The following is a 14940-nucleotide window of genomic DNA, read 5'->3' as shown; positions in this document are numbered from 1 at the left end:
ACACTTTGGGGGAAGTGAATAAAATCCCTGACCAGAAGGAACTGGATCACTATGCTGTTTGGAATTTGGAGTGGACACTATTTCTAGCACAAGCAAGAGATCCCCATACTGCTTAACTTGGATTACACCTAAAGACATATAAAGCTTGAACATTAGAGCAGCTTCTATTAACCTTTCGAAACTTAAAACTAGCTCATTTGTGTATGTTTACATTCCCCCCCCCGTTAATAAATCGTTAGTTAGGTTAATACAAGATTAGTGTGATGGATTGTGCTCCCCATGCTGACCCTGAGAGGGTAAATTAGGCCCAATTAACTGTCCAGGCTGCACCTGCGGCAGCAGCCAGGGAGCAGGGATTGACTGGAAGCAGGCTCAGCTGGCCAGGAAGAGTGGGGCCTGTATAAAGCCCAGGAGCTGACAGCAGAAGCCTCTTTGTGGAAAACGGGAGGCGTGTGGGGCTAGAGGCAAGTAACCTGGGAGGAGGAGTTTGGGCTGGGAAACCAAGAAAAGAGGGAGAGCCAAGAAGGTAGGAAAAGGCTCAGGGGAAAAGCAGCGAGGTATGGGGTAGGTCAAACCTTGTCGACTCACAAGAGGGCCCTTGAGCCAGAACCTGGAGTAGAGGGTGGGCTCTGGTCCTCGTACCAGGTGCTGACAAAGTGGTGACCTGGCTGGAGGGCCAATTCACAAAGGGGAGACTGTAGTTCCTGGAGCAAGAGCAGTCTGCAGGGAAAGAGGACGACAGGAGAGGCACCACCAGAGGGGGGCACAGCACCTGGCAAAGCTAATCCCCAGGATGGCCAGGAGAAGGTGCCACTAGCAGTGAGTAGACCCCCTGACAACTGACTACAAGCATTAGCTCTCTCACCAAAGACAAGATACAAATCACCTGGTATAAGTGACTGTTCCTTTGAGACTGGGAGTAACCTGAATATTGTGATTTTTGGTGTAAGGGACCATCTATCACAAAGGAAGGCTTGCCTGGGTGGTAAGATAGACCAGAGTTTCCAAGGGGACTGTCTGCAACTCCTTGTTAAGGCTGTTACAGTGCCAGAGGAGTGATGGTTGGTGAAATCCAAGTATAACACACAACCAGTTTGGGGTTTGTGGCCTTGATTTGTAACAGTCGGCCCTGAGGCTGGCACCCATTTGTGAGCCACTCCAGATAACCTGAGAGCATTCAGATGGCTCCCATGCTCTACTCCTCGCCTGTGGTTCATTAGATCCTAATGTTAGATTAGGAGGTAGGGGTAGAGGATTTAAGAAGTGGCAGCATTCTTTCAAGCTCCGCTCTCAACACAAGCTGTACCTAGTTGAGGCACCAAAACGAAAGGTCATTCACAGTAAGTTGTACAGACCTTCAAATTATGATTATCCTGCTTTTTGCAAGCTCTGATAAATAATGAATAATTTTGACACTTAATCATTATGGAGGTGCCTGGTAGCAACTGTATAGTTAGGCTTGTGTTTCAAAGTCGGCTTAAAATGGGGCATTAATCTGTATTTTCCTCTAACAGTAAGTGGCAGTCTCCTGTAAGATTTCAGTGTGTTAAATTTTAGGCCCTTTGAATTTCCTGTGCAGCTTTTGTTAGTTAGAAAATTGGATTCTGGTTGAAATATTTCCTTGGCACTCAGACAATGTATCCTGAGCAAAACTGGTTCAATACACAGGGTTTTTTGGGGGAAGGTATTAACTGAATTTCAGGTCTTTTTGACTGCTATAATTCATAAGCAAGAATTTATGCACCAAGAGATATGCATATTATGTGCAAGTGTACTGTGCATAACAGAAAAGGTTTTAATGTAAAGACACAAGACCTTATGTGCAGCAGCAGCTCCTTGTGCATAAAGGAGTGCATTGGCAGGGGCTGTCTTTAGACCCTCTTCACAGCTCCAAATCCCTGCAACTGCTTAAGCTTAAACAAACAAACAAACCAGTGGGAAATACATAAACTTTCATTTTGATTGTTAGACTTGCTATCGCACACTCTGTACCTACTAAACTCAAAACCACCCCCATGGATATGACAAGTTAAGCCATCTGATAATACCTCATACTTTTCCCCCCAGAAGCACATCCCTTATCATAACTACTTTATAGCATGAACCACACACCACAACCTTATCCCTGCCTCGTGAATGCCAGGCAGGCTTCTATCATACCCTTTACCAAGCCACCTCTCTTCTCCTTCCCCGTACCCCCTCACAACCAACACACTATTACATTTAATATTGTTAAGAAGGAGTAGTTGGATAATGGAGGGTGGAAAAGGAAAGGTTGTGTCGGCAAAATTAAGGTTGCAATGCATCGTCTGTGATGCCCCACAGCTGATTAAGTTTTGTGCCTGTGGGTGGAGGAAGAGAAGTTATACACAGTGTTAGGTGGCTTAACTTTTCATTTCCTTGTTTTTCTGGATTTGAGTCATGAACAGAGCAACTGTTTTTTGTATATTCTTTATTAGGCTATACAGCCAACATCCCGTTACATTAATGCAGTTCATACCTCAGCTTTGTGTTTCAAGTTATCTGCAGACCTATAAACACAAAAACTAGACCCTACATATCCCCGATCCCAGCATACATTCTAGCGTAAAAGACTATATCCACCAGGTAAAGGTGTTACAAATTACCATGATCAAGCCCAATTTGACCCGTGTTTGCAAGGCTCTCTCAATTTATAGAAATCTCTACACCAAATTAGTGCAGCCAATGGATGTATGTCAAAGTTCTATTTTTATATTTCGTGAAATACCAGTGTTGATTACAAATGTCTAATTTCATAATGTAATAGAAGTCAGGAAGTGATAAAATTCTTTAATACTGTATATCTGCTGTTATAGTAAGCTACCTACATCAAACTTGATTTTTCATCTAATCAAATCGGATCATGTCATGGTTTTTCAATAATGAAAGACATTTAAAACATCCAAACTGTACCCAATGTATAATATACAATACATCAGAGATATAAGCATCCATTTTCACTGGACAACATCTAAAATATGTAAATACCTGTTCCTGCAGGTCGTAGTCATAGCTATCATGCAGCAGAAGACTGAGGACATACCGAGTATATATCATGGCATCAATGCCACACTTCTCTAGCTCTTGTCCCAGCCAGGTCTGCACTGGGCCCAAAGCATGAAGCAGAGACATTTCAGAAACAGATACAGGGCCTGGATAAGAGCTTGAGGAGCTTTCAGATGGCAAACCATCCACAACAATTGTACAGATAGGGCGCATGAATCTAGGTGGTTGGCATCCTTATAACGTGAAGCATTTTCTGTAGTTGATATTCCGTCGATATCTGGAGGTGATTTTCACTCCAGTAAATAGGAGAGAGGCTTGACTTCTAGGACAATCATTTATATTTCCTGGCAGTTAGCCATCTAGAGACGAACATCACTCTTCAGGCATGACCAGTGAATAAACTAAATCCTACTAGCAAACACATATGAAGATGTGTTTTTCTACCTTAATTTCACATTGAGACCAGATGCAAGTCCCCAGCAGGACCTATAAAGAGTAAAAAAAAAAAAAAAAAAAAAAAAAAAAGTTGTGATGTGTATCCATACAACAAATATGAACAGTGAGCAAACATTCAAGAATGCAGTCATTTACATGTTACTTACTTCCAAATGACACACAGTAGGTATACTATTCTTACGAAATTCCAAGTTTCCAGGAAACTTTTCAAGCAACATTTAAACACAAACACACACTCCACACCACGAGAGGGGGATAATAAGCACTTTACCAAGCAACTAACAACCAACTCATAGTTTGAAATTTATTTGCTTGACCTGGCTTTGTATGAAAGTTTCACTTTTATTACCATTGTTATCGCTTTAGAAATAGCACTTAGAGCAACAGCAACTCAGTTTTGGTTTTTGGGAAGCAACAGTTTTATTAATCAACTGACAGAAGACTGCTGAGCAGTTGAAATTCAGGAGTTCATTCATTTATTTTATAAACAAAAGAGAAAGCTTTAGCATTCTGTAAACAGATATCATCCCTGTTGAGTTATATGGCCACGCGGCCTAATGAACATAGTCGCATCTCCTCAAAAAGGTAACTCCCACTAAAATACCAAGGTTCCTTTTCTGATCTATTCATAAATTTTGAAGAAATAAGGACCATGGTAATCATTTAGACAGACCTCCAACATGACAGGCGACAAGTCTTTCATTAATTAATTCCTCTTCAAGTCCAATAGCTGTGGTTGAACTAGCAAGCATCACTTTTAGCCTGGTGTACGCTACAGAAAGTTAAATCAATGTAAGGCAGCTTATCAACGTAACTCCGTGTCTACACTACAATGTTGCTCACAACAATGTAAGTCACCAACTACACAGACTTAACTCCACTTCTGAGAGAGGCATAGCATTTAGGTTGGTGTATTTAGGTCAACGCAGTGTCAGCCCCAGGGCTCCAGGCTGTCAGTTAAAATTGATGGAAATGCTTCTGGTGAGGAGATACACCACCAAGCGAATGAACCTATCTTGAACATGAAAAATGGATTTAATTACTGCAGTGGCTGTATGTTGATATAACTTAAGTTTACTTCCTCTTGTAGTGTAGAGTTGCCCATTGTAAAAATGTCCAATCTAGGTTTAAAGATTTCCAGGGATGAAGAATCCACTGAACCCATCACAACCCTGGGTACCTTGTTCCAAGGATATGAGCCAGCCTCCCCCAACCCCTTTTTTAAATTGTACCTTATTTTTATTCTGAATTTGTCTCGTTTCCACTTCCAACCATTGGATCTTGTTATACCTTTGTTGGATTGAAGAGCCCTCTATCATCAAATTTCTGTTCCCATTAAGCTTCTCTTTGTTAAGCTAAATAGACTGAGCTCCTTGAGTCTCTCACTATACGGCATGTTTTCTGGTCTTTTTAAGACTAAGAACAAACTGCATTTAGTATTTCCCAACATTGGCATAGTGTCTCAAATTTTAAGGTCAAAAGGGACCACTGATCCTCTCATCTTACCTACTGTATAGCACAGGACATAGAACTTCCCAAAAAATACTTCCTAGAGTGCATATCTTTTACAGAAACATCCAATCTTGATTTTAAAATAGTGATGGAGAATCCACCATGATCCTTGGTAAATTGTTCCAATGGCTAATTACGCTCATTGTTTTTACGCCTTATTTCCAGTCTGAATTTCTCTAGCTTCAACTTCCAGCAACTGGTATTACACCTTTCTTTGCTAGACTGAAATATCTTTTCCTCATGTAGGTTCTTGCAGACTAGTCAAGTCACCCCTTATCTCCTCTTTGTTGAACTAAACAGATTAACCTTCGAGTCTATAAGGCAGTGGTTCTCAACCTGCGCTACATGTATTGCTGGGGGTACGTCAATTCATCTAGATCAGTGTTTTTCAATCTAGAGGTTGCAGGACTAGTTTGTGGGGGTCACAAGTGCACGGCCAACGTTGGGGGGTGGCAAGCAGGGCAACTGCCTGGGCTGCACATCATAGGGAAGCCCATGAAACTGATGCTATGGCTACACTACAGAGCTTTTAGCGACACAGCTGTGCTGCTAAAAGCCGTGCAACGTAGCTGCTGTTTGTCAGCAGGAGAGAGTTCGCCTGCCGACAAAGCACTGTTCACTCTGTGCTTTTCGTCGGTAAAACTTGTGGTGTTCGGTGGGGGAGATGTTTGCTGACAAAACTTTTACTGACAAAGTGCCAGTGTAGACATCCCATTGCCTAAGCATGTAATTTAGGGTGATAGGTCTCAGGCTTCACACTCTTGAAAGGGGTCCAGTAGTCTGGAAAGATTGTGAAACACAGGCATAAGGCACGCTTTCTAATCCTTTAATCTTTCTCATGTCCTGTCTCTGAACCCTCTCCAATTTTTCAATATCCTTCTTAAACTGTGGAAACCAGAACTGGACACAGTGTTCCAGTAGTGATCACATCAATGATGAATACAAAGGTAATGTAACTTCTCTACTCCTACTTAACATTTCCCTGTTTATGCATTCAAGAACTGCATTTTCGGCCACAGCATCACACTAGGAGCTCATGTTCAGCTGATTATCCTCCAGGATCTTTTTCAGAACCCCTTATCCTGTAGGTATGGCCTACTTTCTTTGTTCCCACATATTACATTTATGCTGTTACCTTTATCAACCAAATCTGTAATCTCATCAAAAAATGAAGTTAGGTTTAACATGACTTATTTTCCATAAAGGCATATCGACTGGCATTAATATTACCACCAAACTAAATCCTCGTTCACTGGATCCCGTATTAGCTTTTTCTAGGAATTTTGTTCACCATTGACATGAGGATAACTGACCTATAATTATCCGGGTTATCCCTACTTGCCATTTTTGAAAATTAGCATTGTATTAGCCTTCTTGCACTCTTATAAAATTTCCAAGATTTATTATAAGTTAATATCAGTGGGCCAGAGATCTCCACTAGCTCTTTTAGGACTCTTGGCGATCAGTTCCAGACCTGCTGATTTAAAAATGTTTATCCCTATTAGATCTTGTTTAATATCCTCCTTAGTTAAAAGTGGATTAAGTTTTTCATCCTCATGTGATATTAGTACTTTAGAATTATTTACAAATAATGAATAGAAATGTTTGAACGCTTTTGCCTTTTCTGCATCAGCAACAACAATTTTACTGTCTCCATCTACTAACGGACTTACACTGTTGTTAGGATGTCCTTTGTTCCTGATATACTTACAAAGTTTCTTGTTCTCCTTAGCCTTGCCAGCCATGGATTTTTACCAGATTTCTGTAAATTTTCTTATCAAGTATCTACAAGTAAGAGTCAAACTCAAAACGCCCAACAAAGCATCTGAGCCCTCCTCCTCCCCTCAACCCCCAAGTAAGGGAGAGCCAAGCTCAAGATGACTAGCCAGGAATATGGTCTCACTGAGGGGAATCCCAGCAGAGCCTATGGGCATATTTTGACCCCACTACAGATAACTGATCCCAAGGGGCTCACATGACAGGCATGATCACATTTTGCATATCTGCACAATCTGTGTGTGGCATCTCATGTGGACATCATTTATTTTGCGGGCAGTGCTTGGAAGAGTACTGCAAACTGCCACTGCTCCCACAAATTCAATCTCTGCCATTCATATCCCAATGGGTGGCCTATCAGTACATGCTTACACTATTTCTAGCCAATAAAAGAACTGAAGTCTTAACACACAATGTCTTTCTTTATTCCACTGCCCCTTGTGCAATTATAGCTCCCAGTACCTGGAGGATAAATCAAGATCTTCAGTGGTTCACTATAGACCAGGGGTCGGCAACCTTTCAGAAGGGGCGGGCCGAGTCTTCATCTATTCACTCTAATTTAAGGTTTCACGTGCCAGTCATACATTTTAATGTTTTTTAGAAGGTCTCTCTCTACAAGTCTATATATTATATAACTGAACTAGTGTTGTATTGTAAAATAAACAAGGTTTTCAAAATGTTTAAGAAGCTTCATTTAAAATTAAACTAAAATGTTGCTCTTACGCCACCGACCTGCTCAGCCCGCTGCTGGTCTGGGGTTCTGTTCACCTAGGCCGGTAGTGGGCTGAGTGGGGCCTGCGGCCGGAACCCCAGCTGGGAAGAGTCTGGCAGCCAGAACCCCAGACCAGCAGCAGGCGGTGTGGGGCTGGTGGCCAGGACCCCAGACAGGCAGTGGGCTGAGCGGCTTAGCCCACTGCCGCTCAGGGGTTCCATCCTCCGGCTCCTGCCAGATGGGATCCCGGCGCTGGACTCACTCAGCCCAGTGTCAGTCTGGGGTCCCGACCCTGCCCACATACAGTGGGTACCTACCTTCTCCCTGGTTCTGACCCATTCTCTTCCTCTCTCTGCACTGAGCTGAGAGTTGGAGTGGACCAAGCACAGGGCTGTGGGTGAAGGGTCTGGCCAGGAGCTAGAATGAAGGAGGGGGCTCAGGGTTGGGGCAGGAGGTTTGGGTATGGGGGCACTTACCTGGGCAGCTCCCATGTGGTGTGAGGGGTGCAAGTGGGCATGTGAGTGAGGGTGCAGGGGCTCCTGTTTGGTGCGCAGGGTGGGGATGTGCAGGGTGCATGGGATGTGGGGGGGATGGGGATGTGGGGGGTGCAAGAGTCAGGGCAGAGGGCTGGGGGCATATAAGGGGGGGTGCAGGTGTCAGGGTAGGGGGGCTGGGTATGTGTGGGGGTGCCAGTCAGGGCTGGGGTCATGGGGGGGTGAAGGAGTCAGGGCTGGGTGGTACAGGGCTCAGGGCAGAGGGCTCGGTGTGTGTGTGGGGGTGCAGAGCTCAGGGAAGAGGGCTGGGTGTGTGTGTGGGGAGGGGGTCAGGGCTCAGTGCAGAGGGCTGGGTGACTGACCCCCTCAGAACCCCCAACCCCCCCCGCTCCTTGTCCTGACTACCCCCTCCTGGGACCCTACCCCCTTCTAAGCCTCCCTGCCCCTTATCCCCTGACTTCCCCCCTAGGACGCTACCTCCTACCTGTCCCCTGACTGCCTCAACCCTTATCCACACCCAGACAGACCCCCTGGACTGCCATGCCTATCTAACTGCTCCCCGACCCCCTGACAGGATCCCCAGAACTCTGGATCCATACAACCCCGCCTCCCCGCTCCCTGCCTGTCCCAACCCCTCTCCACACCCCTACCTCCTGACAGTCCCCCCAGAACTCCTGACTCATCCAACCCCCGCAGCAAATTGTCTCCTGACCACCCCCTCCAGAGACCCCCCACACACACCCTAACTGCTCCCCCAGGACCCTCTTTGCTCCCTGTCCCCTGACTGCCCTGACTCCTATCCACCCCCTAAACAGACCCCGTGACTCCCATGCCCCATCCAACCCCCCCTGCTCCCTGACTGCCTCCTCCAGAGACCCTCACCCCTAACCACCCCCAGTATACCACCCCCCCATCCAACCCATCCTGCTCCATGTCCCTTGACTGCCCCCACCCCTTACCCAACCTCCCCTTCCCCGGCACCGGAGCCAGCCCCCTTACCACGAGGCTCCTTGCTCATCCAGAGCCCTGCTGCCGCCGCCGCCACCCCCACGCACGCAGCCCTGTGTCGCCCCACCCCTCAGAGCGCTGCGCGCACGGCAGCAGGGCTCTGGATGAGCGGGGAGCATCTTCCCCCCCCACAGAGCCAAAGGCTGCCCTGTAGGAGCACCTAACGCCAACCCCCAGAGTGCTGCGCGCACGGCAGCAGGGCTCTAGGGGAAGGCGGGGGAGGGGGCAGCGGCTTGCTGTGCTTGGGCCAGCACTCCAGCCCGGGACTGCGGACCCCGCAGCTTGCCACGTCGGCAAGATTTTTAATGACACGCGGCGTCCCAGCAGGCAGCTGCGTGCCATTAAAAATTGGCTCGCGTGCCATAGGTTGCCGACCCCTGCTATAGACATTGTCACAAGCAGGACACCCATTTTAAACCTAACACTACAGGCATTACTAGCCAGGGCACCTAATACAAAGACAACTTTTCAATTAAAGTGGCCATTAGTAGTCCTTGTCACCTTGTCTGTTGGAACACATAAGCCTAATTTTGAGAGAGAGTGAATGTATAAAAATAGTACATTTTAATCTTAAGATAGTCAACATGAATTGGTCAGTATCAGACTTACATCAGGCAGATACTTATGAGTTAGCTAAATTGACAGCAAAAATGTCATGAAGGACTGAAAGATAATATTGTTTCATCAAGCATTTTTTTAAAAAAGTAAAAAGTAGCTAATGTGTATTCTAAGTTCAGCAAAACTTTCAAAAATTCTGTTTATCTGGAGGCCAACATTTTCAAAATTAGAAGCTTAAACTTAGGTATCTAAAACCATATTTAGGCATCTAAATAGTAGACGAAGGTCCAGAAATGCAGGGAACCAACAAATCCCACTGAAACCAATGTGAATTGTTGAATAAAAAGTAACCTCTCTCTTAAACCACATCCTCCTATTTAGCCCTACAGCAATGTCAACTGCTGCACAACTGACTTTTCCTTCCAGCCTCTCATTATCTGCATGCTACAGCATGTGATAAAATCCCCTTCCTTGACTCAATATGTGCTACCTCAACCCACTCCTTCAAATTCCCTCAAAGCTCTCTTCTTTCTAAAGGAGTGAGGCCTAAATGCTCCAGTCTTCCCGCAAAGTAGCCAGCAAACGTGATAGAATACACAAATAAGGAGTTACAAAAATTGTGAAATTAACGAGAAACATGCTAAACTTCACCAAACTATCAGTTCTCTCACTTTGCTTTTTTGATGCATCCCTTTCCTCATCATTACCTGTCAGTGTCTATTCAGATTCTAAAGATATCTGGGGCAAAGAATATGGTCTTCATATTAATTACTCCTAACACACTGTTGAAGCCATATAAACAGTAATATCAAAAGTTCAGCACTGTAATTTGAATAGCAGTAGCGTGAAAAGTACATGGATTACTTCTGCATAGCAGGATCAAGTAGAAAAAAGCTGACTTATGAAATCAAAAGCAGACTCAATGAGAACACAAAACAAAAAAGCCCACTCTAATTCAGTGGATTCCTGTTCCCTTCTTTCTTCTCTCACAAGGTCTGCAGTGGGATGGAGAATAGAGAGTTCACACAAACACACTTCAAGTACTCTGGTTCCTGAGAATACTTACCTACAGGGATCAGGCTAAGCAAGCCTAAAAAGGGGAAAGCAACAGTGTCATTTGGAAATTTTCCAACAGAATATTCTTCCCATCAGACAATGACAAATCACAGAAAGCAGAACTGTTGTCACTTCTGATGAAAATTCATGTAAGAAGAAAAATTGGAAAAACATTTCAACAAGGTTGAAACGTTGCATTTGTCCTTTTCAGAACGGAATGTTTTGATTTTCCATTCCAAAATAACTTTGTTCTAATTTTTTAATTTTATATTATATAACAAAATGAAAGTCAAAATTGAAACAATATTTCAATCTCATCAAAATGAGACATTTCAATCAACCTGCAACATTATTTTGGGATTTCTTTTTGCAGGAAATTTCACAGCAGCTTTGAAATTCCAAAATTCTCTGCAAACCAAAAAATCCGGTTCCCGCCCAGCAGTTATAGTTTGATATGTAAGGCAATAAGAAGTCACTGACATGACTTAGAGAAGGGCAACACTGGCAAATGTGCAAAAAAGATCATTTTAGAAGTGACAGTGCGAGAAGGGTTGGTATCACAAGCTTCATCTTCACTAGGAACAAGACATTTTATCACAGTTAACATGTTAGCTAATGTGTATTCTAATGCAGACAAGCTGAATTTTTAATACATTTTAAAAACTATAAATTTGTCTTGACTACACTAGGATTAATATGCATTAGCTACTGCATTAAAAATATATATATACCTCCCCCCTCCCTTTTGTGGCCATGGCTTAAGACACCCAAAAAGGGAGAAACTGCAGTATGGTCTGAAGTGATCAAATTAACCATCTCTAATAACAGCTGGCATATTACTCATGATTAAGGCTACGTTTTAGTTGCGGGTATTGTTAGTAAAAGTCATGGGTAGTATACAAAAATGCACAGCCTGTGACCTGTCCATGATTTGTACTATATACCCGACTAAATCCTGGGGAGGCGGAGGCCCAGGAGGTGCCGCAGGTAGAGGAGGGGTCCTCCTGGTGCCAGGTAGGGGAGGGGGGCTGGCAGGCTCCCTACCTGGCTCCTTGCAGTTCCCCAGAAGCTGTGACATGTCCCTCCCTCAGCTCTTATCTCTGCGCACTGCCCCTACTAGCTGGAACTAGGAGCTGAGGAAGGGACATGTCACCACTTCCGGGGAGCCCTCAAAAGTAAGCGCCACCCACAGCCCTCGCCCCCTGCCATGCGCCAACCCCCAGCCCTGAGCCCCCTCCCACATGCACCCAAACTCCTGCTGCTGTTGCTGGGGGGTGGCCTGAGTTTGCCACAGCAGCAGCTGGTGCGGCTTGTCCAGGTGTTGCCCAAACTACTCAGGCGGCCCCTGGGACAGCCGCACCAGCCACTGCAGAAGTCACGGAAAATCACAGAATCTGTGATTTCCGTGACAAACTCACTTACTTATGGCTAGTGGAAACAAGATTAAGTTATGCCACCCTTCTCAAACAAAGAATTTCTGTGAAGTTTTTATAGTATGGCAATACTTGTTTATTCAATTTTCTGGTTCTTTTTTTCCTTCTTGGTACTTTGCCTTTTCCCCTTTGAAAAAAGTACCATTGTTAAGGGTAGTTCTAAATACCATCCACCAGGGTGGAACTGATTTAAAATCAAACTGATTTTAATCATGATTTAAAATCAGTAGTCAGGAAGACTCTAATCATGGATTTCTACATAAAAGTGTGTTCCTGTTGGTTGTTAGAACCTTAATAAATATTCTTCACAACTCAGATGTACGTTTCATTTTTAGAAGGTACACACTATACATTTTTAAGTGATTTTGAAAACTTTTCAAATTAGTTTTACAGCTATATCAGAAAATGAATGATTGTTTGGTTATTTCATTTACCAAAGGTAATTGAAGCAGATATTTATGAAGTCATTGGAAAGTGATCTCCAGTTCAAACAGGTTAATCATTAATATTTGGAGGACTTTCTTGCCATGCTGGATTAGGAGGAGAGCATCACCAGGCCTTGCATTTCTTTTGCACGCATCCCTGTCTTACCCACAGGTAGAGGAACTTCATTAAAATATTCCCAAACTGGGTCTCTTATGGCCTGCTGCCATTATAGGTTTTCCCTTCAAGTGAGAGAATGGTATGGTAGACCTCAAATCAATGAAGGCTACACTCAGAAAGACCTCAAGACTTCTGGAATGTGCTGTTCAAACAGTTTCACTTTTGTTTTTACTGCCTGTCCCCTCCCTTCTCACATTTATCTCCAGACGTCTTCTCCTTGTCCAGATCTATTCCGCCCCCAACAATCTTCTATTCATTGAACTTTTAGAAACTTTGCACTTTTAGAGAGAGGTAAGGGACTGACTGTGTACACAAATTTGCACCGGGACAATAGGGTCGAGATCTCTTATGTCTCACCTTTATATATTTTTTTACTTATTTAAAAACATTTTTGCTGTTAACAAGCATGTTATCTCTGGAGACACAAATCCACAGTTTGAGAACTGCAAAACTAAGCATCTCTGATGATATCTTCTAGACTGAGCACTGAGTTCCATTGGATAGATAGAAAGATTAACCTAAATAATTTATACAGAAGCCTCTGGAACTCCATAAAATTGGGTCCCTAATCCACGAACTATAGAAACTCATTTACAAAACTTTTCTTGTTTTATGAATACACCTCTGACCCAATATAACATGAATTCGGATATAATGCGGTAAAGCAGAGCTCTGGGGGGGCAGGACTGCACGCTCCGGCGGATCAACGCAAGTTCGATGTAACACGGTTTAACCTATAAAGCAGTAAGATTTTTTGGCTCCTGAGGACAGCATTATATCGGGATAGAGGGGTATATTGTCTCATACTATAGAATTAAAATTTATAATCCCTATTCATGATGAGGTATCTTTGAGCTATAATGTATCTTAATTAAAACTATCTTTTCCTCAAAAAGCATTTTATCAAAAAAAATTGATTCTTTTTTTAAATTGATTTTATCCACCCTGCCATCCACAAGCATGATATATAATAAATTTATCAAATTCTATATAAAAGATGTATAGAGAACTTTAAGATTACATAGTTAAGCAATATCAGAAAACATAAAACTAAGGGTGCATACACAAACTTCACTCTGCCCCTTGTGTGTATGCATTACAAGAGACTATAATTACGTGACCATACACTATTTCTCAAATAGTACATTAATAATCATCACATTTTCTCTTTGACCCAGGATACATAGGTACAATTTCTACTGTTTGTTACTCTGTATAGGCTGGACAAACTGAGCCCACTGCATTTTCATTAGCAATTGGAGGGAGACATCTTTAGGGCACATTAAAGTTTCCCTAGTAGAAGAGAGAAAGGATGATCCAGTAGCACTAGCCTGGGAGTTGAGAAACCCACATGAAATCCCCTGCTCCATCACTGACATTCCTCTGTGGCTTTGGGCAAAGTCTCTCTGCATTTCAGTTTACCAGCTATAAAATGGGAACAACCGTAATTCCCTGCTTTAGTAGTGTTGTGGGGATCAGTACATTAACGGGTATGGCTACACTTGCACGGCAGCGCTTTGAAGTTTCGAGTGTGGTCGCAGCTCTCTCCCAGCGCTGCACGTACTCCACATCCTCTACAGATGTAACTTGCAGCGCTGGGAGCAGCACTGTTTGCACTGAGGCTTTACAGCGCTGTATCTTACAGCGCTCAGGGGGGGTGTTTTTTTCACACCCCTGAGCACGAAAGTTGCAGCGCTATAAAGCGCCAGTGTAGCCATGGCCAAAGATTGTGAGGTATTCAAATACTATGGTAACTGGGACCATGGAAGTACCTAAAATAGACAAAGGTGGACATGCTGCTTTGTGGTGGAGTGGCAATTATAGCTATGGGTATATCAAACAGTTATCTAGATACTAGCATGGGTAGATTACAGTAGAAAAGCTATAATCACTTCACTCTTTACTGAAGTACTGTCCTCAATATATGCTCACTGCAGAAGTGCTAGGAGTATGTATTTATATTCAAACTATCAACAAGCAAAGCAGACTAGTTAAAAGTGCAAGCTAGGCCAGGGCTCTCCATGTCTTTAACAGCTCCTTTCTCCACATCTTTTTTTTTTTTTTTTTTGTATTGAAAAAAAAGTCTTTTGTCATGGAGAAACAAAGCAGATACAGAAACTGTATCTAAAACAGCCTTATTACTTGCATTTCACAAGCAGCAAGAGACCTGCAAAAACGTCACGCACCCAGAGGGTTAGGTGCTGTAAAGAATGTTATTTAATGAAAACTTCCTGCTCCAAAGAACTTAGTCCTAGTTTAAGACTTTCAGAGGGGCATGAAAGAGACTCTAAATTTTTGAAGTCTA

At 43.5% G+C, this 14940-nt stretch overlaps 1 protein-coding gene across 2 annotated transcripts in view; it reads right to left on the bottom strand.

Moving 5' to 3' along the window:
- KIAA0232 (KIAA0232 ortholog) overlaps window positions 1-14940 on the bottom strand; it is a 120000-nt gene that overhangs the window by 91181 nt on the left and 13879 nt on the right. For both annotated transcript variants that reach the window (XM_050947348.1, XM_050947349.1), the window contains exon 2: window positions 3010-3513. In XM_050947348.1, the coding sequence (XP_050803305.1) occupies window positions 3010-3240 (231 nt within the window). In that variant the 5' untranslated portion in view covers window positions 3241-3513. The remainder of the gene's footprint in view (window positions 1-3009; window positions 3514-14940) is intronic.

Source organism: Gopherus flavomarginatus, chromosome 3, assembly GCF_025201925.1.
Source record: "Gopherus flavomarginatus isolate rGopFla2 chromosome 3, rGopFla2.mat.asm, whole genome shotgun sequence".
NCBI classification, from domain to species: Eukaryota; Metazoa; Chordata; order Testudines; family Testudinidae; genus Gopherus; species Gopherus flavomarginatus.
This window is presented reverse-complemented; position numbering and strand designations above follow the sequence as displayed.